The sequence below is a fragment of the Ranitomeya imitator genome, chromosome 1, assembly GCF_032444005.1.
Source record: "Ranitomeya imitator isolate aRanImi1 chromosome 1, aRanImi1.pri, whole genome shotgun sequence".
Lineage (NCBI taxonomy): Eukaryota > Metazoa > Chordata > Amphibia > Anura > Dendrobatidae > Ranitomeya > Ranitomeya imitator.
The window spans coordinates 1,132,019,541-1,132,047,538 of record NC_091282.1 but is presented as its reverse complement, the minus strand read 5'-3'; the positions used below and the strand labels follow the sequence as shown (position 1 = coordinate 1,132,047,538).

At 41.4% G+C, this 27,998-nt stretch overlaps 1 protein-coding gene across 1 annotated transcript; it reads left to right on the top strand.

Moving 5' to 3' along the window:
- Window positions 1-27,998, top strand: NIPAL1 (NIPA like domain containing 1). Its single transcript, XM_069744504.1, has 6 exons — window positions 1-137; window positions 16,241-16,513; window positions 17,662-17,718; window positions 19,333-19,423; window positions 20,712-20,872; window positions 22,116-27,998. The coding sequence occupies exons 1-6, from the start codon at window positions 80-82 to the stop codon at window positions 22,730-22,732; spliced, it is 1,257 nt and encodes a 418-aa protein (XP_069600605.1). The 5' UTR covers window positions 1-79; the 3' UTR covers window positions 22,733-27,998.

Here is a 27,998-nt window from a genome sequence, read left to right as displayed (position 1 = left end):
CAGCACTGTAGTGACAGCAGTGCCAGGGGACAGGGACTCTGGAGGGGACAGCGCAGGGGAATCGTTCCTGGATTGAAGAATGGGAGAGTCAGCGCCAGCTCTGATAGATGTACCGGCAGGAACCGTGTGTGACACAGGTGAGTGCGGCTCCAATGCATACGTATATCGTGTAAAGAATGAGGTGTCTGTGTGACAGTCAGTGTATGCTGGGAGTTGTAGCCCGCCCTCCTCCTGTGACTGGTGAACTGTGTGTTACTTTGTGATGTCTTTATCATCTGTACATGTCCGCGCTTAATTGTAAAGTGCTGTGGAATATGTTGGCGCTATAGAAATACCATTATTGCTATTACATTAGCCACACAGTGCAGTCTGTCTAGTTTTTGCTCAACCATAACCCCCAGTTGGTGTAACTGTCTTTCTATGCTGGGAGTTGTGCTGATCCCGTGAAGAACTATACGATTGGTTTTCATGATGCCTATCGTACGTAGACGGGGAGATCCGACAGATTGATCACATCTGGCACATATTCCGCTGTTTCCTTTTCCATACCTCCTCCTTGGTGGCATATTTTATAGTAGTATTTTTCACCTAAAAGATAAGCCACGTTAATAAAGTAATAAATATGGCACATTTTACTACTCAACAAAATGTTTTTTTTTTCTAGATCTTTTAGAAAAGCATAATTTGGGTCACCAAAATGATAGTGCATGTATTGCCCAAATTCTGGCCCAACTATGATAGTAAATATGCCCCAATATGTCCATTTATGCCATTAACGTCTTAAGGTTTCTCCGCAGCCGAGTGCAGTCCGTGGTTTTTATAGATTTGGTTGAACTCGAACTCTCACACTGACTTTCAGTGCACACTAGGTGTTATAACGACACTGAGATTTAAAGGGGTTGTCCGGTGAAAACTAGTTACCATTAGGGACCCGTGGAAGTTCGGGTTCAAGTACACCACCTGAACTTTAGTCCAAAGTTTTGTTTGGGTACCAGAATTGTACCCAAACTTGAACCAGAATCTAAATCCCATTGAAAACAATGGAGACCCAAATTTTAGCTCAGGAAAAAAATAACTCCTCTACAATGGACTTTCAGGAAAAGTCCGTATTCGGCACCATTTTCCAAACCTAAACCACTTCAAGAAATGCTTTTATTTTAGAGAATGTTTTGGATGCTTTTTTTTTTTTTCTTACCCAAAGAGGTTTTGAAGTGGTTTTGGTAGAGTTTTTTTTTTATTCTTGTAGCGTAGTATTTTTTTAATTGTAACATAAAATAGTGGAAGCCTTGTGAACAATGGACCGGTCACTTCTTACAGTTGCTTCATGGCTTTCAAAGCTTGAAGAGTTAAAAAAGAAGTTGCTTTGATATTGCAATACATATGTGCAATTCTTTGTCATGTTCACTGAGGGTTATTTCAGGCAGGATCCAGGCGGAATCTGCCGGACACAAACATTGTGTGCACAGAACCTTAAGGTACCGTCACACATAACGATATCGTTAACGATATCGTTGCTTTTTGTGATGTAGCAACGATATCGTTAAGGAAATCGTTATGTGTGACAGCGACCAACGATCAGGCCCCTGCTGGGAGATCGTTGGTCGCTGAGGAAAGTCCAGAACTTTATTTCGTCGCTGGATCTCCCGCTGACATCGCTGAATCAGTGTGTGTGACGCCGATTCAGTGATGTCTTCACTGGTAACCAGGGTAAACATCGGGTTACTAAGCGCAGGGCCAGCGTAAACGTTAAAAAAACAAACACTACATACTTACCTTCAGCTGTCTGTCCCCGGCGCTCTGCTTCTCTGCACTCTTCCTGCATCCTGGGTCAGCGCCGGCCAGCCGGAAAGCACAGCGGTGACGTCACTGCTCTGCTTTCCGGCTGACCGGCGCTGACAGTGCAGTGGAAAGCAGAGCGCCGGAGGACAGACAGCTGAAGGTAAGTATGTAGTGTTTGTTTTTTTAACGTTTACGCTGGCAACCATGGTAAACATCGGGTTACTAAGCGCGGCCCTGTGCTTAGTAACCCGATGTTTACCCTGGTTACCGGGGACTTCGGGATCGTTGGTCGCTGGAGAGCTGTCTGTGTGACAGCTCTCCAGCGACCAAACAGCGACGCTGCAGCGATCAACATCGTTGTCGGTATCGCTGCAGCGTCGCTGAGTGTGAAGGTACCTTAAGAGCGACTGCTGCAGTCCTCAAGGTCTGTAGATACGGTGACAATAGTCTTTTACCATGCAAATTTTCTCTTTCATGTCCCTTTTCCTTTATTCTACTATCTTATCCAAAGCTATACATCCTGTCATACTCAAAGTGGAGCGATGGAGAAAAACATTTACAGATTTTTTAAAAGGCAAGAATGGAAAAAAAAATGTTGTCTGTGTAAGGTGACAATTTTAAGTCTTGTCAATGTGCTGGTGACAGATCCTGCACAGTTGTCAGTGTCGGATTAGGGTGCCAAGGGCCCAACAGTAACCAACACCAGGGCCCCACTTTTCAGCTACATGTAAATGTGATATTTTCCTCAATCACAAATGTATATAACAATGAACTGGGTAGATTGTTATATGAATAAGATGCCGCCTCTGTCTGTACATAGTGATTCATGTACAGTGCCAAGTGCTGCTCATATAAGAGGGTGGTGTCCGGCTCTTACACTGCGGCCCACCAGAGGATTCTCCTGTGGGCCAGTCCAAACCCGGTTGTTGGATGTCCTATGAAGATCACACAGATGCCTTTCTTGTGCTGTCTGTCCTAACATTTTAATGGGTTGGAGAAACATGAGGAAATCACTTATGAAATAATCATTGAAATACATGTGGTTGTGTCCTGAGGAAGAAGTTATCTGAACTTCAAAACGCATCGAATAAAACCACTATCTTTTATTTCCAACACATCTGATCCCACGTCTTATTCAGCAGCGCAGATTTCATCCACAAATCTCCAATTTCCTTGTACATGAAATAATCATTAAAATGTTATGCAAAAACTGATGATCAGTCTGTTCTGTCACGTGTGAGAAAAATCACTGCCGTCTGAATGAGACTAAAGGGCATCTTTTTGGCATTCTTCTAACCTAAATGTGTCAGGATTGCACAGTATCACGTGGCTAAAAAAGCTACTATAATTATCAATACAATTTTGGCCTCATTCAGACATAAGTGATTTTTCTTGTCCACAAGAAATGCTAAAAGTATCATCGGTATTTTTAATATGATTTTCATCAGTGTTTGCTCGGTGGGTCAGATTTTACCATCAGTGTTTAATCAGTGATTTTCACATATGAAAAAAAATCAATAGAAAATTCCAAACCTTCTCTTTTCCATTAAAAAATTAGGCCTCATTCAGAAGTCCGATTTTCACGTAGGAATATTATCCGTGTTTGTCAATGATAGCACCTGTACCTGTCGTAGTCTATGGGGCCATTCACATGCACATGATTTTTCGCAGATCGAAACATCGTAGAGACATTTCCGATTTTGATCCAAGGGTCAGATCAAAATCGACAATGCAAGTCAATGGGTCCGTGAAAAAATCGGACTGCACTCAGATGACATCCGGGTTCGTTCCGATTTTCACGGCCTATCAGAAAGGAGAAGGTGGAGACATTTTTTTTCTCTCTCTGCATATGGGAAAAAAAACAAATGACGCACTCTAATCAAAATTTGATCAAAGTCTGATCAGAATAATGGACCCATTTTTCTCTTGGCTGGAAAAAATTGGACGCGTCAATGAGCCCTTAATCGCGGACTGTACACGGATTACATAGCTGTCATGATTCTCACAGACCCATAGATCGGGTTTTTTGTATACAGTATAAGTCAAAATCAGGGATTTGCACGGCCAGCATAAACCACTCATGCTACGTTGATTACCTTACCGTCCTGTTATGGCAGTGACGTGTGACTGGTGTGAATAGTGTTCTTATGTCGCCGTGTAATACTCTGATTCACACTTAGTGCTGTGGTTTGTTTGTGTTGGGAAATGCAGGTAGCCGCTGACTTGTAGCTATGGGATGGCGTGACTGCGTAGTCACAAAGGTGAGTGATAAAGCCATACATGTGATTTCTATGGTGGTGACGAAATATCCTGTGCTGTACATAGTGTGTGGTTACACATGATCTCATGAGGTGAGTCAGGTATGGCTGACAAGGAGGAGTCGGGCAAGATGCATAATGAAACTGTGACATCAATCTGCCTGCAGTCGTGTGTCATATGTACACGGCGAGGTTCGATACTGCGGAGCCATGGCGAGTGGTGGGGGCAGGTCACGCTGTACCTGGAGTGTGTGCGCACATCGCTTTCTCCACAAGGTCTGCACAGAGCTTACTTCCTATGACATGAAAGCTGAGCCCGTGGTCCTATGTAATGCCTAAGATATTAGTGACATCCCGGAATCAATGAGCCTATAGTTATCCCTGTCGTGTCCTGGGGCACAGAACACGCTGCACCCTTCCCAATCAGCGAAAGTCTCAAAACAGGCACAGAAATGTGTATGTGGACAGAAGCGGTCTCCAACCAGATGGCACAACGCCAAAACACCACATCAGAGGAGGTTCGACCCCGCGGACCCCCAGTAATAAACTTAAAGAGAACCTGGGACCACAGTGTCTTGTGGCTCTAGAAGTAAAAAAGAATGAGAAAAATGAGACCTGTTTTGTAGTGGAAGTGCATTCGGGGTGTGTCCATGCACAGCGACAAGCCCCCATTTTTGACTAATTTACATGTAGCCTAAAAATTGAATTTCTTGACTATGGCATTTCAGATTAGTACAAAACTGGTAACATTTTTATTGTTTTTCTTTCCCTAAACCAATAATACCATTAGTTTAACCAGTAAAGTTATCCCGACATGTTTCTTACAACAAAGTGGTATTATTGCTGCTAAAGCACCATTGCATCGTGGGATTTTTACCTGATCCAGGTGACATGACAAACCTTGCCTATTACCACTGCCTATTTACTTTTAAAATATATATATATATATATATATATATATATATATATATATATATATATTTTAAAAGTAAATATATTTATTTATTTTTTAGGCTATATGGACAAAAGCATTGGGACACACGTCTTAATCATTGAATTCAGGTTTTTCATTCAATTTTCCCCGGGTGTGTTAGGGTATGTTTCCACGGTCAGGGTGGACGCAGCACATGTCCACTTCGCTGCCGGCTTTTGAACGCTAGCGATTCCACATGTGTTCATTGAACCGTGCTGAATCACCGCGTCCTATACATTGGACGGTGATATTTATCTTGCGGAGACAGATCGTCTCCACAATATAATTTGACATGCTGCGGTCTGGAAAGACGTGCCGCATGTCTGTCTCCGCAGGTAAACCGCAGGTGCCGGTGCACGCACAGTGGAGATGGGATTTCATGAAATCCAATCCACTATGCTGTAACATCTGGCTGCTGCGGAATGGACGCTGTGGATGTACGGCACAGCAGAGCAGTCTGCCGCTACTAATATCTGTAGAAGAATGGGTTGATCTGAAGAGATCACTGATACCAGCATGGTCCTGTAATTGGACATCGCCATTGGAACAAGTCATTTGATGACATTTTTAACTTCCTAAATAATCCACAATTAACTATGGGTGATACAGAAAAGTGAAAGCATTTGCAGCCACAAAGTGGAGACCTTGTAAAGTCACAGAGTGGGTGATTGAGTGCTATGGAGCAGAGGGCATAAAAATCGCTAGCTCCTCTGGCATTAACAACAGCACAAAAATTATGCGCCAGGAGCTTCATATCATGGGTCCAAGGCCATGTCCAAGCTGCATGCAAGCCTTACATCACCAAGCACAAGGTCAAGTGTTGGAGTGCTGTAGTGGTGTAAAATCGCCACTGGACTCTGGAGCAGGACAAACATGTTGTAGATGCAAACATTTTATAGCTGCAAAAGGGGGGAACAACTTCATCTGTGTGTGCGCTGTGGGGATTCACCGGTTTCTCAGCCAGGACCGGAGGGTACATATGTGTTATACATACTCCGGGCTAGTGGGCGCAGCCTCGCTCCATACATGTGCATAGGGCGAGGCTGCGCCCCGTCTAGTGATGTGGCTGTCCAGTGAGCATGGCTGACTAGAGGGCATGGCTTCGCTCCATTAAAGTGTATGGAGCAAGGTCGCGCCCACTGGACGAGCTCTAGAGTATGTATAACCCATACATACCCTCCTGCCCTGACTAAGAAACCTGCAAATCCTTGCAGTGCACAGTGTGGGCTATGTCACTGTGCACATCGTGCAATGCAGGGACACAGCAGGGTCCACCCCAGCCCCTGAAACAAGTAATACAGATGACGCTACGTTTCAAGGAGGCGGCAGGCTCTGTGACAGTGACCGTAGCCTCTGCTCCCTGCTCTGATGACGCTTCGCTTGAGTATCCTAGGATGCACTGGGGCTCTCAAACAAATCGTCCTACGACAGAAAGTAAAAAAATAGGGAACAGTACGGAATTTTTAAAGCAAATATGTTAGAAAATAGCTTAGAGGTAATGTTTTCCTAACTGATTACCTTAAATGGGTAGTCCGAAGGCGAAATAAAATTTTATCTAAATCTCTATCCATAATTATGGATAGAGATTTAGATAAAATTTTATTTCGCCTTCGGACTATCCCTTTAAGGTAATCAGTTAGGAAAACATTACCTTTTAAGCTGAAACATCGCAAAGTTTCAGAAAAAAAAACAAATGGTTTTAAAAAGAATCGGCATAAGAGGCCTGTAATCAGCTTGATTGACAGGTTTCTTTCTTTTTGCACAAGGAGAGTTTTTATTTTATTTTCTGAGGACGATCTGTACATTGCAACCAAGATCCTTGGCGGCTGAATGATCAGAGCGTTATCTGTGACATGGCGTATGTGGACTGGACCTGCAGCTTCTTCAGCTGCCGATGTGCTGGTCGGCTCCTCTTCTCAGATCAGGAGCTGGCTAAGATGCCAACACACAGCATTATGGGAAATGTAGTCCGGAAACAGCTGGAAAAAGCTGCAGACCGAAAGTGTCGGTGGTAAATAGAATAAAATCCCTATTAAATTTAACAAAATAAGAAATAATGTATTTGTGGGTCTTTAAAGGAACCTGCAATGAGCAATGTTTCTGTTTTTGAAATATTAAGTGTTAGAAAACCATTTTAATGCAATTTTAGACCATTAGAGTAAAATGTTCGTCTCTGGAGTGACCCTTCCTGCTTCTGGTCCGCTCCTCCAGACAGCCGCCGCTCCGTGGAAGCTATATAGTGGACCCTGTTGTAAGACCCAATCTCTGTACAGGGTTCTAATGGTGAAGGTCGGGGTTACTCTAGAATCTGCCAGTCGGAGTGGCTTGTGCCAAGTCTGTCGGAGGTAGCCTCGCAATATATGTATCATATGTATATAAACCCTCTTCTCATGTACAGCACCTTTGAATCAGTGGTGCTTTAAAAATAAATAATAATAATCCTTCAATTTGCATAGTTTGCCTTTGCTCTCGGCAGCGCAGGTCTTGTTTACACAGGACAATGTGCTGCCGAGAATGATGATTTTTTTTTGAGCAAGCAAAAAAATAATTCCACTCAACAAACAAGGGTTTTTCTCTATGAGTTGCCTGTTTACACTGGGAAACGAGCATTTCTAGAAATTCCTGATAATCATGAAGTGGAAATGCTTCCTTAATGAGCACGTCTAAAGTCATTTTAAGTACATTAGCAATGACTAAGATCCTAATAATGCAAATAATTCAATAATAATGTATATTAAAAGTGTACATACCATTGGTAGACACTTCTGTCATCCTCAGGATGTTTGCTTTGTTTGTTGGAGGTATGTGTTGGAAGGATTTCCGGATGTATACCTTGGGCGGAGGCGTATGGTGGCACTGTATATGTTACATATAGGCTTCCATTTGAGAAATAAAATAATGCATCTTTTCTCCTTTGTTTACTGAATACTTCTGTATAGACTTTTGTGGTTGATTACAGACATATAACCTAAGCAAGAACATCTACAGTATAACATAATCTTACACTAGACAGCTCCTAGAACCAGAGGTTGGGCTCGGCCACGTGAGCGTTACATGTATGGCTGACGGTCAGATGAACAGTATCGCTACATCCGTCAGGGCTTGGATTTGTATTGATGGCCAAGACAACCATTGTTTCCAATAAACCGCACTCAGATGACTCCTGGACGCTTTTTTTTTTTTTGCCGATCCATTCACTTGAATGAACACGTTTGTTCACCAAATCAAGGGTAAACATGCCCTGCTTCTTTTTTACAGTCGGAAAAAAAAAGACTTATGTGTAATAGATAAATCATGTGTGGACTTTAGGTGTATGTCGTGTTGAGGCTTGTTCAAGAGGATCCCTCTAAAGGATTTCCGGTCATTTCTATTACATTCAAGAGGAAAGAGGAATTGATATTCAGGATCAACATATGAAGACAAGAACCAGAGAATGTTGAGGGAACTACCTGAGACTGGAAACTGGAAGAACTGGCCAAGCTAGATTACATTGTTGTAACTGATCTATTATTTTGCATCCTATTTATTTTGTGTTTGGGACACTCTGGGGCCTTCGGTGAAAAGGTGATGGTCTCATAAAAAAGTAGACTTGGTTTAATCTGCAACACCAAAAGTCAAAAAAATGGCCCAAACTTTGACACAAATTTCAGGCACTAAATTAGCCATTAAAACATACTGGCCGGAGCGGAGCCCCCACCATGGCGTGGATGGAAGTCAGCATGACAATGGGTTGGAGGGGGTGGGGACATCAAATTAGTAGGATAGTACTGTGTGGGGTCTATCATATGGCCAGGTCAGGGGTGAGACCCTCTCAGTTCCCGCTCCTGGGGTCAAGAATTGTCCTTCCCGCCCTTTATGGTCCTTGGGTAAGTTTTCGGGCGGATTTTTGGGGCAATTTTTCGGGTCATGGTAATTCTTTGATGGTTGGGGTGGTCCTTGAAGTTGGTTATAAATTGGTCTGGGAGATCCATTGGGATATGGATTCCTCAATTTGGAATTAAAATATGGTTCTGGATGTGGTGAATTTTTGGGGGGAGTTACGGCAAGTGATTGTCAGATCCCCAGGAAGTTAATTGAACAACGGAAACCTTGTGGTTATGGTGCTCCTGAGCCAGTGGGGTAAAGGCTGGGAGTAATTTATGGTATATTTTATGTTTGTTTGGTAATCATCAGATTTTGGGAGCTTCAAGGACCCCTCCCAGTGTGTTTTAAATTATTTTGTGCTTTTTACCATTATATGTTTGTTTAAATAAAGGCTGCTGTGGCCATATGAAGTTATGCTGTCCATGTTTTATTTTATGGGGTATTAAGTGGGTGGAGTTATAGTTAGACGGGTTAAAATAAGATGGGCTAGCTCACTCATCGACAATACCAGTGTCCTGGCCGGCGACTCTCCCAACCCAAGCATGACAGCTCCATGTATTTCTATGCAGCTGTCACATTTGGGTCATGAGAGCTGCCAACCAGTCCGTGCACTGCGTTCCGATCTTGTTCTGATTTGTACAGTTGTCTGACTGGGTCCTAAACATGCACCAAATTTATCGAACCACTTAAAGATGTCATCCCATTAAGTTTTTTCTCCCTAAACCTGTGTGTAAGTGTATGTAGCAGTTCTTTCTAAAGTTGGTCATACACAGGAGGTAGCTGCCATTCTACAGGCAGTTATCACATAATCACTCTTCTTGGTGGAGCATTCAAGAGTTTTAAATATGTAGAGTGGAGAGAATGCTCAGCAGGTTATCTCCCTTGAAAATAAAAAGGTTCAGAGGTATAAATTCTGATTGCCCGATCCTTCACTCCTTATCTATCAGGTTAGAAAAAACTTTGGCTTTAACTGACTTTCATCGAACCATCATCAGGTGGTGAATTGGTATTCCTAAAATTATCTGGTGTGGACATCTTTTAGCTAATGTGTATGTGGGGCTTTGGTTATATCTTTATTTCATCATATGTAATTTTCTATTTTGAAAAAGTTCTATAGGCAACTCCAGACGACTGTATATTTTCTCAGAATCGGGTTAATTATGCAAGTCACACTCTGATAAAACTCTGATCAGCGTTTGATCAGAGCGTGAGCATCGTGTGATTCAATTCTGTCAGATGAGAAGAAGATGGAGGAACAAATTTCTCCATTCTGTCAGTCGGTGGAAATAATTTGTGTGCAGTCTGATGTTTTCCATGGACTCATTCACTTGCATGGCCAAGTCGAACATGCGATTTTTTTTTTTTTCCTGATGTTTTGTTCCCGGACCGAAAATAGTATATAGTCTTCTGCACCTGCCCTTATACTAAAAGGTCATGATAACCGCTCAGATAACAGTTGTCAGTCAGCATTTTCCAGCCTGACAGCATTCATAAGCAATGAATGTCAATCTTCCATGCTAAGTGTATGTATGTATTATAGCAACCTCCATGCATTTTTAACTGGTAGATTTAATTGCTCACCCACATGTACAGCAATGTGTTTGCATTTTCCTCATTTGCATTGTGTGCAAACAGATTTCTCTCCAAGAGTTGCTTATGAGGATGACTAGGCTTCCTATTGTTAGCTCACATTTTCCAGGCTTTTGTCTGTACTCTGCTAATTATGGTACATAGAGATATTGATACTTTATGCTAATTTACTTTTTGCTACCACTTGTAATAATAAATCAGCGAAGGACTTGAAACATGCTCTGCCATGCCGGAAGTCGAAGTATTCACACACACCGGTCACTGAATTCTGGTTTAGCTTCTGATATAATGTCCATAGGGCCACGTTCACACGTTCAATATTTCACATCAGTATTTGTAAGCCAAATCCATGAGTGGGTGATAAATGCAGAAGTGGTGACGTGTTTCTATTATACTTTTCCTCTGCAAGGGGCACAGTTTGCAAACCACTGTGCTATTATTTAAAACCGTATAAAAAGTGCAGTATTTATCATTTGAAACCATAGATAGTTGTTATTAAAAAAAGCTATCTATCCCAACTCCAATCCATACTTACTCATGAATGCTTAGTTTGGCAGAGAATGGATGTGTTCTTAGTTGGGAAAGTGAAGTACGTAAGTAAGTAGAGTAGAGTAAATCATTGCCAGATGTATGGTGGTAGGTTATCTATCAGTGGGAACAAAGAGTACAGCCTTTCATTGGGGGAGAGTAGAGAGGTCCCAATAAACATTATGGTCAGCCATCCCCCCATAATTGGCTGACATCATTCTGAGACGTACAAGTTTATTCAGATCTATCTATGCAAGTGGCCTCTTCAGAGAGGAAGAGGACAAAAACCCAAATAACACCTACCTATTGGGATGAGAAATCCTAACAGTCAATATCGACCCTTTAAAGGGCCTTGCCACATGCTTTAAAGTAAAAGGCTAAACATTTTCAGAGATGTGTTTCAGTGTGTTTGCCCCTCATCAGTGCAAAGTAGAAAACTGGCTGGGCTGGGTGAGAGGTCTCTGACAGGGATCGAAGGGAGAAGAGATTGTTTTTTCTTCTGGAGAGAGCAATTCATGAGGCAAAAATGTATGTAATGTTTCATCATTAGCCATATGTGTAGAATTGTGTCATTTGGCAGCACATAGAGTGCCTACAGCTTGATTATATTGAATTGTAAGGACTCTGTGTCTCCCCATCCAGGTTTGATGCACGCAGCTCTGCCTTTTTGTAAGATCAGCAAAGGGTGACTATCGTAAATACTCCATGATAGTTGGTAGAGTTGGTGGGAATCGATTTGCAGAATTCGGTTCAGAAGCCAGGCATGTCAGTAATGTCTACGGAAACTCTAAGAACTTCCTTCTACCATCTCCAACATCCTTGACTCCTCTTTTGGAAATCTGGCCTGGGGCGATGTCATTATTGTGGCATCAAGCTCAAGTGAGGTCGTGCCAGGCCAGCTAACCTAAGTAAAGCTGCGGATGCCACGAAGTAGGATACAGTTCTCTGGGCCAAAGATTATTGACGTGGATTCTGGCCTGAGTCCCGTGAATCGATTTGTATAAACTCTAATAGTTAGACTATTCAGAATAGTCCAACAAAAGAAAAAAATGAAGTGCACTTACCCGTATATGCTGGTCACAATACTTTATTCGGACATGGTACAAAAAGTGCAGGGAGGGATTCAGAATGATCACCTTACCTGAGCATGAATGCCAAAGGGAGGAAACTACAACCAAAGGTTATTCTCTAGGTGTAAATTGTCTGAATTAAGATTTTGCCTTCAGCATAGCTCACACAATTTTGTGAAGCCAAGAATAAGAGTTGTTGCAAAAAAGAGAAGTGGTATCTTTTCATAAACTCCTTTTGACTCCTGTACAGAGGAGTACCTTGGCTCTGTGCGATCTCTGAATGGTACATTACATGTGCAGAAAAATGCATCATTTGTGACACGATTCTTGATGACTTGAACTGCACTATTGGCAGATGGTGAACATTTCCATAAACCATCAATGTAAAATCATTAGAAAGTGGTAATCTTGTAGCGGGGAGTGCGGAAGGTTGTGACATCTTCACAGTACTGCTTTTTGCCTGATTATGTCACTTGTTGCTGGAGTCAGACTTGATCTTGTTGATAGCAATTAGCAGCAATTTACAAGCGATTTTGCAAAATGTTACTTGTTTTGACATGGCAGTTCTGACATGGTCAGGTAGAACTTCGATGTCAGTCAGCTTTCAAGTATTTCATTTTATTTTTTGTGATGGATAATTTACTCTTGGGCCGGTTACAGTATATCACTTGTTGGAGGTACAGTCAGTTTCATAGAAAAAGGATTAAATCAGGATTGTATTGTATTGCCTAAGTATTGGGGTACCTGCACCTTACACCTAGGGCTTGTGGTTTTCACGTTTAGCCCTCGTAATGATGTCATTCTATGGGGCTGTGAACATGTTCAATTTTCCCTCTCACTGAGTGGTCCAAGGAAAAAGTCGGTGACCTGTTTGATCCGAGTGTCAGATCTAAATCAGCCATGCAAGTCTATGGGTCTGTGGAAAACATTTGACCACACTCGAATGGCAGCCTATGTTCATCTATGTTCATGGACTGGCATAATGGAGAAGGTGAAGAAACTTTTTTTCTTTCATCTCCACCTCCAAAAAAAACTGATGCCACTCTGATCTAGCTCTAATCAGAGTCTGATCAGCATAATTGGACCATTTTTAACAGATAGAGAAAAAACGGTAATGTGCACCTACCCTGGTATGGAGTTGGATCCCCCTTTGTATCTATAACATCTTTCACTCTTTTGAGACTTTCCATTCTTTGAAAGGTCCGTGGGAATTTTTGCCCATTCATCCAGGAGAGCATTTGAGAGGTCAGAAACTGATGTTTGATTAGAGACAGTAATGTTTTCCCACAACAATTTAACCCAACCATGCTTTCATGGACCTTGCCTTGTGCCATGAGAAACAGTCATGCTGTAACAGAAAAGTGGCTTTCCCAAACTGTTACCACAAAGTTGGAAGCAAACAATTGTCCAAAATGTATTGCTATGCTGAAACCTTAACAAGTAATGGTCGTTTAAAATTTCATTTCACAAATCAATAGTGAACATCAAAATAAAAAAAATCTGTATTCTGTGAAGACAGATTGTTGCATTACTGTTACATTACTGAGATAGAAGATGGCCGTTGCTGCTAATAAGATTCTATGAAGAAAGGAGGGGGAGCTCTGCCTTCAACTTAGCTCCTCCCACCTACATAGAATGTTATGAGCAGCAACTGTCATCGCTGTAACAAAAAAGTATCTTCACCAAATTCAGATTTTTCTTTTTGAGAATTTTGAAAATGAAATATCAGTCTTGGCAAAGAAGGAATCAGATTTCTCTGATAAGATATGCTACTGTTTTTTTTTTATTTTCACGTGTTACGTGATGATGACAGTTACTCTTTAAGCAATCCTTTCATAGGATCTAAGTGCCTATGCCAACTCCTGAGAACCAACCCCTTTACAGTTGGCACAGTTCATTCAGGCAGGTAGCATTCTCCTCGCCAAACCAAGGCACTTGCATCAGAGACCCAGATAGAGAAATACAATCACATGTCCACTAATCTGGTGGCAATGTGATATGTAAAAAAAATCATCCAGTGCTTGATATTATGCTTGGTGATGTAAGGCTTGCATGCAGCCACTCGGCCATGACAACCAAGGTCCCGATGCACAGTTTTTGTACTGTTGTTATTGCCAAGGGAGTTTTAGGGTTTGCAGTTATTGAGTCAGCATAGTGTTAGTGACTTTTATGCCCTGTGCTACTCAGCATTCAATTGCACCACTCTTTAACTCCACTTTGTCACTGAGTTGCTTCCACTTTTTGCTAAAACTACTCACAATTTGTTGTGGCATTTTTAGGAGAGAAATAGAAATGGCTTGATACAACGGTGGTGTCCTCCTACAGGACCACACTCAAAATCAATGAGCTCTTTAGAATGACCCTTTCTATGACAGGTGTTAGTAAAGCAAGATTGTAAGGTAAGATGTTGGATTATATACATGTGGCAATGGACTGAAAGAAAAACCTGAATTCAGTGATTAATAGGTCTGTCCAACAGATTCTGTTGGTTATTTCCTTCTGACTAGTAGCTGATGTCATGGATGCAGAATGCCATCACAATTAGACTATTTAAAGTCTTTATAATTGGGAAGGGGATGAGACCTAAAGGTACCTTCACACTGAGCAACTTTAGAGCGATAACGATAGCGATCCGTGACGTTGCAGCGTCCTGGATAGCGATATCGTTGTGTTTGACACGCAGCAGCGATCAGGATCCTGCTGTGACATCGCTGGTCGGAGCTAGAAGGCCAGCACCTTATTTCGTCGCTGGATCTCCCGCTGACATCGCTGAATCGGCGTGTGTGACGCCGATCCAGCGATTTCTTCACTTGTAACCAGGGTAAACATCGGGTTACTAAGCGCAGGGCCGCGCTTAGTAACCCGACGTTTACCCTGGTTACCATTGTAAATGTAAAAAAAAAAAACACTACATACTTACATTCCGGTGTCTGTCGCGTCCCCCGGCGTCAGCTTCCCTGCACTGTCAGCGCCGGCCGGCCGTAAAGCAGAGCACAGCGGTGACGTCACCGCTCTGCTTTACGGCCGGCGCTTACACAGTGCAGGGAAGCTGACGCCGGGGGACGCGACAGACACCGGAATGTAAGTATGTAGTGTTTTTTTTTTTTTTACATTTACAATGGTAACCAGGGTAAACATCGGGTTACTAGGCGGGGCCCTGCGCTTAGTAACCCGATGTTTACCTTGGTTACCCGGGGACTTCGGCATCGTTGGTCGCTGGAGAGCTGCGACCACACCAACGACTAAACAGCGACGCTGCAGCGATCGGCATCGTTGTCTATATCGCTGCAGCATCGCTTAATATGACGGTACCTTAAGGACAGTTTGATCTTCTGTAGCATGGCGTGAGCTAAAAACAAGGTTTTAACACCAAGGACTGAAGGGATTGGTCTTTTTTTTTTACTGCTCTGTGGCTTTTTTTTTTATATTCTTGGGCCAATTCCTCCGTTTATTGTTCTTTATCAATGCAGTTCCCCTGAAGGGTAAAGCAAAGAGTATGGGACCATCTAGGGATAGCTCCAATTGCCACATATCAACCACCCGATCTACTTCTTTGATATGGACACCATCGATGAAACCTACTTATGTTGATGGTGTAGCATTAAAGAGTTCTTCTCACCAATTATCTACAGAAAACATCATAAATGTATGATCATTGGTGGTTCGTCCACTAAGATTCACACTGATCGCAAGAACAGGAAGGGATGGTCATGCCTATCCACCACTTCACTCTTGTCTATGGTATTGATGGAAGGCTATCTCCTAAAGTTCCATGAATGGTCACTACTGCTCCATTTATACAAGGGACTTTGGCACCATTGTTCCTTGGATCAGTTGGACTCCAGTAATCACTCATCATTGCATCATTACATAGTATGGTTGAAAAAATACTCATGTCCATCAAGTTGAACCGAGGGATGGGAGAGGTTAAAGGGAAGAGGTATAGGTAGAACCATAATGCATCAACCCATCTGTCCATAAAGAGCAAACTTTCTCTCCAAATCATGAGTGTCGATCAACATTCAAAAGAAGAGTAAATATTTTTATTGGGAAAATTTGTTCGAGGTCCAGTCCCCATTATCACTGGCACTTACCTTTTGTAATCACACCAGTTCCTATTTTAGACATGTAGTGCTTGATATACTGTAAGTATTGATAGATTGCGTTTCTCATTGCAGGGGCCGTGTTACCTCTGATGTGTCATCACAGTGGTTCCCAGGCATGGTGTCAGATCATGAACTCCTCACAGAGCCCATCGTCCTTCATTGTCCTGCAGAACATCAGCCAGTCCACCAATGAGTCTAACCTGAGCATTGCCACTTTTAGAAACAAATACAACCTTTATATTGGATTAATACTGGCGATTAGCTCTAGTTTATTTATTGGGTCAAGCTTTATCATGAAGAAGAAAGGTCTTTTACGATTGGCTGACAAAGGAGTCACCAGAGCAGGTAAGGAGAATAATATGTGTTTGCTCATGATAAGATAGGCTCAGACATTAGGTGTATAATGAACATATATGTCTTAACCAGTATGAGAAGCAGCGGCTCAGTGATGTCACTTTCATTAAGTCGCATGACTGATGGACACGCCGGCCTAATCTATAATATTTTTTAAAGGCACAATAACCAGAAATTGAACCACGTTCATAGAATTGGGTAAAAGGGTCTACTTTGTTGAATTTTATAGGTTACCATGCTAACTACAGTATATATTTCTACTTAAAAACAAACAAACAAGAAATGAATACATATTCTTTACTTCAAATCTGTTTTTTTTTCTGATAGTAGTTTTTCTTCTATTGCCTATACACAATTACGGGGGGGGGGGGGGGGGGGTTCAGCTATTTGGCCTGAACTTGCATTAAAGGGAATCTGTCTACAGGTTTTTGCTGTGTAATCTGAGAGGAGCCCTATTTCCATCGATGTGTCACTTACTGTGCTTGGTGCAATTGGTGCTCTGAATGGTGAGCCCTGTATAACCCCGCCCACACCCCTGATTGGCAGCTTCCTGTGCACACTGTACATTGTCAGCAAGCTGCATATCAGTGGTGGGGCTGGGTTATACAGATTAGCTGGACTGCCTGGCCTGGGACACCTAGTCTTGCAGTGATAATCTCCTGCTGGTAAAAGACTGATTATATTGAAACTAAACCAAGTTGCTGAACAAATGACACATCGGTGGAATCAGGCTTTCTGCTCCTACATTATGCTGTTCTCAGATTAAATACAAAAAGTCTGCTGACAGATTCCTTTTAACAGCATTGAATGATATGCTTCTCAGCAGACACATGGATCATAGCAAACAATGGTCTTCTATCATTCATTGATTTCAATTGGACAGTTTACAGATGTCATGGTGCAGGGAGGAGGAAGAAGTGAGCTGTGACATCACTTCTTTTATCTGCTTCAGTGTTTGGAAACCTGGGAGAATGAATCCGCTGCCAGATTCCCGCTAAATTACACTTTGTTGTAGCCATGACTCTTTGTGCTATTTTCTATCTTGTTCGCATTGACATCATCTCACAGGAGGCAATTCACGGGATGGATTATTAAAAAACTGTTCCTTTGTGATATTAAAAAAAAATGTTGTTTTACAGGACAGGGTGGATTCTCGTACCTTAAGGAGTGGCTCTGGTGGGCTGGACTGCTGTCAAGTAAGTCTGATTATGTTCTGCACCTTCAGCTAATAGGCACATATGCACGGTGCCAGCAGAACGGGGCACACCCTGCACTGTGTACATTGCGGTCACATCGGTTCATTCACTAGGGTGGTGATAGCCTATGTGTGTTCTTAGGTAAAATGCAGGACAGGACACACTCCATGGAAAGAACTTCCAGAACCCAATACCCAGAGAGGAGAGCGGCTTCTCTGGAGGACCCAGCATCACAGCACACTACATCACATTCATACATTTGTTAGTGGGTGCTGCCGAGTACTGCTGTGTATCTACCAAACAAATAGCCTGTAAAAGCCAGATGGTGCCAAATTTTGTACGAAACCAAAAACTAAAGTGTTGTGAAAAAGTGTTTGCCCCCTTCCTTATTTCCTGTTCTTTTGCATGTATGTCCCACTTCAATGCTTCAGATCACCAAACAAATGTAAATATTAGAAAAGATAACACAATTAATCACAAAATGCCATTTTTAAATGAAAGTCTTTATTATTGAGGGAAAATAAGAATTCCAAACCTACAGGGCTCTGCATGAAAAAGTGATTCCCCCTAAACCTAATAACCTTATAAAAACTCTTTTCAGTCTTTTTTTTTGGTTTCTCCCAAAGAAACGACAACATCTCCTGTTGGGGGGGGAGAGGATGGTTTGTGCTTGGCTTTTCCAAACTTATGAAAAGCAAATTTGTTTAGCATCATGGACTTTATTTCCCTGTGGTCATATTATTTCCTGTCCCTACTATATTTTATTTATAATTGTATGTGGAAAAATCTCCAAGACATTCACCATTGAATTGATTCCCAAAACTAAGAACGCAAGTAATTACGGTTGGAAGTCTACGGAGATCCTATAATTACCTTGTTTGGTACAATGGTCCATCTACAGTAGTTCAGCCTGTTAATAATAAAGGTTGTTGTGTTCTTCAAAAGGACCGGAGACCAAAACCACAGAAAGATGTCCAGACATAATGTGCAAAAATGCAGCCAGACTAGCCGGCTGTTACCTTTATGAAGGAGCTCTCAGAAATGTCTATAAACCTTTTTATAATACCCCTTCTCCCTCCCCCACCCATGTAAAAAGAAATTGGCAAACATGACAAAAGCATAAAAGAAGGCTGACGGTGAAAATTTCGACCCAAAGAGCAAAGATCCATGTTTCAAATACTATTTAGCCCCCGTTAGGACCATTGCATCCGTACCCTTCATAGTCTATTAGACTATCTGGATGCCCGGAAGCTTGAAACTCCGTGTACCATCCTCCAGCTGTAACTTCGCGTTATTATTTTTGCTTTTTGAACCAGCAATGGAGAGTAGCAGAGATGGTGATGTGGGCAACTTGCAGCAAAGTACTCAAAAATAATCTTCCATTCCCAGGTGCCCTTCCATAATTTTAAGGTCAGGCCATTTGACCCCACCAATTACAAGTGGTCTTCTCCCCCTATGACAATGAACACGCTCCTCCTCGGAACATCACTGACCCTTACAATAAGACCACTATTTAGTTTGGTGTTAATCATTTACACTTAATGATTTAATTGATGAGGAAATAGGGTTTCTCTTTTTTTCTTACCTTCTTCTATTTGTTTTCTTCACTTATAGTGGGAGCTGGAGAAGCCGCCAACTTTGCTGCATACGCATTTGCACCTGCAACCCTGGTGACGCCACTTGGCGCCTTGAGCGTCCTCATTTGGTAATAATAACTTCCAATAGTGTTATTAAATTGTATTACATGGCATTAACTGTTTATTCTTTACTACCCCGGACTACAGGGTGGCATCGGGCTGTATTCATGTGGTGTAAATATTCATAGGCAAATCCACCATGGGCTTTCTAAATATTTCTATGGCAGAAGTCTACTCTAAGATGCCAGCGTGTCCTCCAATAGATTAGCTTCATTGTAATGAGGTTAATTTGTGGTTTTTCTCTGTAAAATCTGCAGCAAGACTGACATTAATGTCATGGATTTATCATTCTGTATCTTATGTATCCACTATTCCCCATTTTTGACATGAGTGAATCAATTTACTGGACCTTGGTCCATCGCCCACTTCAGTAGTCTGTGGCCATGGGAAAATGAGCCCTGCGGACCGCCTCCTACCTGCTAAAACCCCCTGTACTTTTTCACATTTGTAGGTCTGGCATGATGTCATCGTTGTAGTAAGACACACGCATGAGATATCAGGCGGTTCTTAGGGCTACTGTCCAGCATCCACAGCCTAGCGGAGCGGCCACCAGATTGGGGCCTAACAAACTGATTCTCTCAGATACCACATACATTGCAGGAGGAATATTATCAGATCAGATCAAAGGAGCGGAATCCTCTACTTTATCCTGACAGAATTCTGAAAGTGTGAACATGGCCTAATTGTGTTATGTGACTTCGCAATTCAAGGTGCCCATCCTGAGTCTTGATGAGCTGATATCCAGTACAGATAAATTTAAGATGCATTTAGGGGAGTTGTCCAGGATGGGCCAAAATTGGGGCAAAAGCAAGAAATGGTGTAAAAAAAGCAGACAAACCATTATTTAGTGGTTACAGCCACTGCTGCTCCAGTGCCACCCTTCCGCTGCTCCCGGCAGGTCTTAGTTTACAGTGTGGCAGTGCTTATGTCCTGTCTGCTGCCGCCAATCACAAACCTCAGCGGTCACGTGCCACCTACCAGAAAATCACCACTGAGGCCAGAAATTGGCACGATATATAAGTAATTATGGCTTACCGGTATTTTGTTATTTTAAAGCATTACTAGCCTTTCCCACCATTTAATCCTGTCTTGGAGAACCCCTCTAAGTTCAACATTCACAACTATTGAAAAAGTCAGTCGGGCTAATGTTTTATTCAACTAAAATAATAATTATATAAAACTCGCAAATTGTCCAAATCAAAGCCTTCCTATTAGTGCACCGATGCAAGGATGTTGCTGAAGCCTGGCCCTGGGGGAACCATGATGCCGTAAAGCATGTCTCCTTTATTTCCTTAGTGCCATGTTATCATCATATTTCTTGAATGAGAAGCTGAATATCCATGGAAAGCTGGGCTGTCTGTTGTGTATCTTGGGTTCCACCATGATGGTGATACATGCTCCTCATGAAGAAGAGGTCACATCTCTTCATGATATGGAGATCAAACTAAGAGATCCAGGTTGGTGTTTATACATGATAGAAACCTACAGTATATATGATCATATTCCTAACACACACATATATCTATATATATGTATGATACCTTTGATAATATGTTACATTTAAATGATTGTTGTACGACATGTTCTAGATTCCGATAATTTAGTCTGAACACGTATGTATACTCATTGAAAACATTACTGCTATGTGTTAGCTCTTATTGTATGTGGCTTAAAGGAGTTGTCCATTACTCAGACAACCCCTTCTCAATCTATATGTTTGCCCCCAAGTAAAATAATAACACTTACAGTATACTTACTGACGGTGCCAGCGCTGTTCCAGGGATGTCCACACTAGCTCTCCCAGGCTATCATGTGACATTTTTATGTCACACCATCCCTGCAACCAATCAGACCTGGCTTCACTATCCTCTCTTACCGATGTAATTGACATTCGGAGAAAGCGAGAAGATGGCTGCACCTGTTCTTTCACTTCCTCTGGATGTCTTGATTTGTCCGAAGGAGGGAAGTGTGAAGCCAGCGCTAATTGGCCGCAGGGATCATGTGACATAATGTCATGCAAGCCCTGGGAAAGCCAGTGCCGAAACTGCTGAAGGGTGCCAGCACTGGAGATAACTATAGGCATTATTATTTTACTGGAAGGAAACATGGGGATTCATGAGGGGATATCCAAGTAGTGGACAACCCCATTAAATTCTATGGATTCCTTCACGAAGGCAAAAATTATTTTTACATATGTTAGTGATTAGAAGTTTCAGTTGGCAATCTTCATCCCTTCATTCATTTTAAGACTTCCTCATATGCAGTTTGCAGCCTGATCAAGTTTTAGTATAAGAGATAGCAGCAGGGAGAGAGGTGCACACAGATTTCCACAAGATGGAAGGGGAGAAAGTTTCTAAAGGAGGGCAGAAAAAAAGGCTACAGATAAAGAGTACATCTAATGAAGATGAAATCAGTGCAGGATAGAAGCTGTGCGGTTATTTTAGCTACTAGAAACCCAAGCACCCTGGATACACACAGATTTTACATTCAGCCTATATTACCGAGAGAAACAAACCCACAAGAGAAAAAAAAATGAAGCTTGGATCAGGCTTTTCCATGTTCCTTATATATGCCATATACTTATATAGAGTCTAATATCATACAGTTCATCCTATCATTATTGATAATGATAATATAGGGGTAATATGTTTAGCATTTATATTTAATACTTATTTATATTTTTACATTTGGTTTCCACAGTGTTTATTACATTTGCAGTGGCGTCAGTTGTGACATCTCTTATCCTTATCTTTGCTGTTGCTCCAAAGAAAGGCCCAACCAACATTCTTGTGTACATCGCCATTTGTTCCATCATTGGCGCATTCTCCGTTTCCTGTGTTAAGGGTTTGGGCATCGCCGTTCAAGAGTTTATCGAAAGAAAACCGGTTTATAAAGACCCCCTATTCTTCATCCTGTTGGCCACTTTAGTTATATCCATCAGCACACAAATCAATTATCTCAACAAAGCCTTGGATGTGTTCAATACGTCCATAGTGACCCCAATATACTATGTATTCTTTACCACCATGGTGGTCACCTGCTCTGTGATCCTTTTTAAGGAGTGGAACAGCATGGATGTCAGTGACATGATTGGGACCCTAAGTGGATTTTTCACTATTATTGCTGGGATTTTTCTTTTGCACGCTTTTAAGAACACCAACATCACCTGGAGCCAAATAACCTCTAGTGTTCGAAAAGAGAAACAAATGCTCTACGAAGGACAAGAAGACCAACACAGCTTACTGGGGAGCCCTGACCACTCTGGCTTGGCATTTGAAGATGATAATATCAATCTGAGCAGAACTAACCAACATTAAGTCCTACAAAGTCTGTACTTTTTCTCCATTACTACTTCATAAATGACCATACTGAGCCTCTGTTCAATGGACGTGATGTAGATTTACATATATATATTTTTATATTTTTATGGTGAAGTATTCATATACGTTATGGATGGATTTTACAACACAAAGGTCCTTATATGAAAAATCAAAGTGGCCTTTTGGATATTACGCCTTTGCCACATGTACATAGAAAGCTCTCTGGATATATTAAAAAGTATAAGGGCATATGAAACTAATAGATGGTTTCCCTCGATGAGAATGCCCTTCCTCAAGCAAGACATTATGGAAGTCACAATCAGAAATGTGCTTGTCCAGATCGGATGACCTCTGTAAATGAACATAAACCATCTAAATGAAGAATATTGAGACAAAACGCTAAACATATAATTGATTCCTCATCATTCCTTATCTAGCCGGATGGAAACATTTTATAAAGCCGGAGCAGTGTACAATCATGTCATCCCGCTGCACATGCTGTTGGACAATGCAGGTAATTGCATTGATTTTTTTTTATGCTAACAGGTCATGTACTCTGGACCCGAGGCTGAATCATTAACTGGCGAAGTGACTGTACAAAGGCCAGATTTATACAATATTCCATGTATTACACACACAATGAAAACGGGTTAAATTTTTTAAAAAGGATAAGTACCTATACATAGGTATTGCACTTTAATAACACAGCTAAAGAAATATGTCGTGATTTACATTTTCTGAATGAGTTGCACATATTTTTAACTTTTTTTGTATTTTTTTTTTTATAAAATATTTTGTTGGATCTTATATTCCTTTTAGCATTCTTCTTATAAGAGGATGACCAGGTGTGTGACCAATGAGTTGTTGTACTGTTCCTAACTGATTGCTTGCAAATAATATGCTCTGTTGGTAGAGATGGGAGAATCAGTACGATGTGGCGCCAACACGCCATTGATGACATCAGGTAAGCTGTGATTCGCAGGACTCCCGGTCACAGATTACTGAGTTTGCTGCTGGAGTGAATCACCGCTTACCTGTTGTCATCTGCGGCTCCCCTTTCGATTATAGAAGCAGATTCACAGCACTCTTGAGCGAAGAATTGGATGCCCAAGAAGGGTTCCATCCACCCCATGCACGGAAGGAAATTATAAGATAATTGTCAGTCCAAAATAGGTAACAGAACTTTATTAGGCAATCCAAATATCCAGTCAATTATGTTTCGGCCCTAAATCATGGGCCTTCATGTCAATTAGAAAAACCGAGCTGTGGGATGGCAAACTGCCTCAACTGGTGCTGTGCGTATTTTGGAGTGCCAAGTATCTTACAATTTCTTCCTTCGATTTAGCCGGGCTGGTACCACATCTCGTGTGCATCATGTGATGATGCCATCTCTCCAGCCTGACTAATCAAAGGAAGAACCAGGATGACAGCAGGCAAGTGTCAATTCACAATGGTCATAGATTACCTACTAGACCTGGGATCTGCGACCCGTTGGTCATTATTCGACTGGTATTTCTCAGGTACTGGCTATATATGACTGACCAACCTTTCAGCTAATGGTTATATAGATAAAAAACCTCAATGATCTGGGGAAAAAACAGTCTTCGGCGACATTCACGGTGCATTGCAGTTTGTTTGTCGTATGTGCCACAGTCAAGTTTTCAGAGGCATCCATTGAAAAATCCTCTACCACATACTGTATGTTTTTTAATTATTGAGCCTAAGGATGACATACGCCATTGTATCCCTATAGAGTGGCATATGTCATAGGCATTAGTCAGAGTTGCAGAGTTTTCCCAATACATACGGCAATACTCGTGTGAATACAAACTTATCTCAAGTCTATCACCATTCTTAGCTCTGTAGAAATCTATGACATAATATTGCACTTAGCTCATAAGAGTAAATGCTAATCACTCATGACTGAAATTTGTTATTTTACCTGTAAGGAAGTATGCACAAGGAGATCTCCGAAGAGTCTTTTGGAGCTAGTCTGCTCCAAAATGAGTCTGAAAAATCACTCAATACACCCTTAACAAACGTTTCCTGTTTATTTCTAAAGTCAAACGATAAGCTGCTCATATGTTCAGTCTTCTGAACATTTTTCTTCAACTTCAGGTTTGAAAAACACCCAGCAGGAAAAAACAAGGTGCATGTAACTTCTTTGAGGCATCTGCTGATGGACTTGGTTACAAAGAAAGCGTCAGGGTAAAAACTCCAAAAAGGTTTCAGTAAACTGAAAAAACAACTCCAAAAAACCCTCAAAAGCTATGTATGAGTCTTACTGCTGAGATTTCGGAGCAGAAGCAGAGCGGAAACTGAAAGTTTTTGAGGAGTTTTGAGATTTGGAGAGTTTCTGCTCAGTTTGTGCATGTGTTCAATCTTTTGAGCATTTTGTCAGCCAGCTTTTGGAGCAGATCACCCATAGCCTTGCACACACCCTTAGGCCTTAATAATACCATTGGGCTGGTGTTTTGGTGGAAGCCACACAACCATATAGTACATGCTATCTAATTAATCTGAATGGGTGCTATGCAGTGCAGAGGAAGTGAGCCACCATTACATGTGTAACAAAACACGTTGCTTATTTCACCTGACAGTATATTATCACATTTGCCTAAAATTTCAGTTTTTTTGTGAACACTGTTGCAGAAAACGCGTTCATGTAGGATGCCCACTTCAATTAAATTTAGGTATGGAATTCACCCTGCTCTCTATGGTCTCATTCAGACCTCTGTTTAACGTAGGATGTGCTGGTATTTTGCTGATTTCCCGAAAAATACAATAAAGGTAATGCCCTTTCTTGACTGAATAACATGAATGACGGCTTTCTTTTCTGGGACTCACGTTGTATGGCAAATACATCCAACACTTTATTGCCAATAGAAATGCCTAAACTTGACCATATAATAGATAGACCCTCCACAAGGAAAACAGGAGACCTACAAGAACAAGGAGTATAACGACCATTGTAAAATAGAAATCTTTATTGATATCCTTTTTCTTTTAGGTTTTCTGAGGTCACAGAGTTTTTTTAATTCACTCAGATCATGATATTAGACAATTATTATTCTCGGTTTTCCATAGAACGGCTCCAATGGTCGACTATGAGTTCCAATAGGTGGGCAATCATCTCTCCAAGTTAGACACATGGCTGTTATCTCAAGGGACGCACACAAGGCGTATAGGAGAGGCACACACTTTTTAGCTGATGTTAGACCTTACATTCTGTATTGTTTTTCCTCCATATTCTTACTTGTGCCAAGACCTGCTTCCTGTAGATCACCGGTGTGGTTCCTTACCTTGGACCCTGTTAATCTTACAGGGACAATCATTATTAAATATTTTGCATGACGATTATGTATTTGTTTTATAATCATATCACCCAAGAGATGTAAATTACCATAATATGTGATTGTATTGCAAGCAGTACCTGAGACACCAAATGGGGCTGCCTTCTGGTGTTGGTTCATAGAGACCTATCCTAGAGAAGGGGGTAGGAAGCTGGATAGCTCCTTCCTTCATCCTACATTTAGGGAAGGGCAATGTTTGACTCTGTCTTGTTAAATAATCTTTTGTCCCTAGGGCTCGGGTGGAGGGTCAAACAAAAACTGAGCCCCTTTCTATTCTTCTTGTTGATTAAAAGCATACAAAAGAATTACAATACTGAAAGTGAATTGCAAAAGGAAAACCAGATTGAATCCCTAATTACTCAGATAAAGGTTAATATGTAAGCTCTGACCATTCTACTCTGGGATGGTCTCTTCACAGTTATCAAGGTGGTGTCTGTATTCATGAAGGTAAATGGTTGATGATTAATGCTATTGCTCATTATGTCTATGTTATGCTGAGAGACATTGATAACACCGGGAATTATAGACCAAAGCGAATAAAGTCGTGTGGCTACTTGATAAATATCTACCTCTTTATAGTGAATGACAGGTAACCCGCCAGCAGATTCATGCTGCCCGAACATGCAACAATAGGCATCAGAACCCGGCTGCAATATTGCGGTCGTGTGTGTATTACTCCAAAATGCTGCAACATTTCAAAGAAAGCCAAATGTGAAAAGTAGCCAGGGACTATGTGTCTCAGATGACTAGTCGGAGGCAAGTCCCCACTGGCTTTTTCACGCCTGCTCGCTATATCAATTCAGGTTGGAACCTCAGCATCGCAGCAAGACCCACAGTCTCATTTCATTTTCTTTTATGGTGCTGACGTTCCAGCCTTAATTAGTCTGGACCACGAGTCCATTCCTCAAGCACCCAATTCTTTCAAAAAGACAGTGTGCCTTGTCTTTCTCCTTCACTATTCTGACAGATGTCTCATTATACAGACACACATAGGGAGAGACCCGATAGTCTAGGGGAACTAGAGAAGTCACCTGCCTCAGTCTAGTCTTTAGAGACAGCTTTTCCATATATGTTTCCTCTGAAATGCCACAGTGAAATATACAAGGCTGCAGTAACGCAGCCAGTGTTTGATTATTGCATGGTCATCATGAATCAGACGGCAGGTTCCCTTTAAGAGTTAAAAGTTATGGACCTCTTTGTATCTTTTTATTTTAATTGCATGTAATAGGCAATAATTTAATTAAAAAAAGGTTCAGTTGTTTTGCTTCTGCAGCATCCATATCATGCAATACAAGCTGCTCAATGCTGTTCAATGTTAATCAAGACAACGAAACTCCCGGTCTGATCAGTCTTCATTCCCTCCTGTCTTCTCCTGAATGTACATCTAAGCTGAGTTCTGATAATAATAGATTCAATTGTAATGTCTTTTATATTTGCATTTAGGAGAAGCAGGAGAGGCTAGAGACTGAGACAAGAAGCTTAGATGTCGGGATTGACACTGGCTGAGCAGCTTAGGATGTTTTATATTATGTGCAATACATTAAAATGTCCATAGACTTTAATGCTTCTTGTTTGGATAAGCCTTAAGCCGACTTGTATATAGTGTAAGTGGTATTATCAGAAATGCATTCTATTACTGAATATGATTGTGTATATTGTATATGTCATGTATATAAGTTGTGTTTTTACCAATTTCATTGAATTGTCATGATGTAATTTTACTTTTAGGATATTGCCCTAAGTTTCTGAGCCTAGAACTTTACACATTATGAATATTATTACTGAACTGACTGGCCAAATGAATTCATTTCGTCACGTACACAACCGAGATTGTATTTGCGAATTCAGGGAGTGTTATATAGCACACAATTTTATTTTATGTACTGTTATATAAAAGACCATAAATGCAC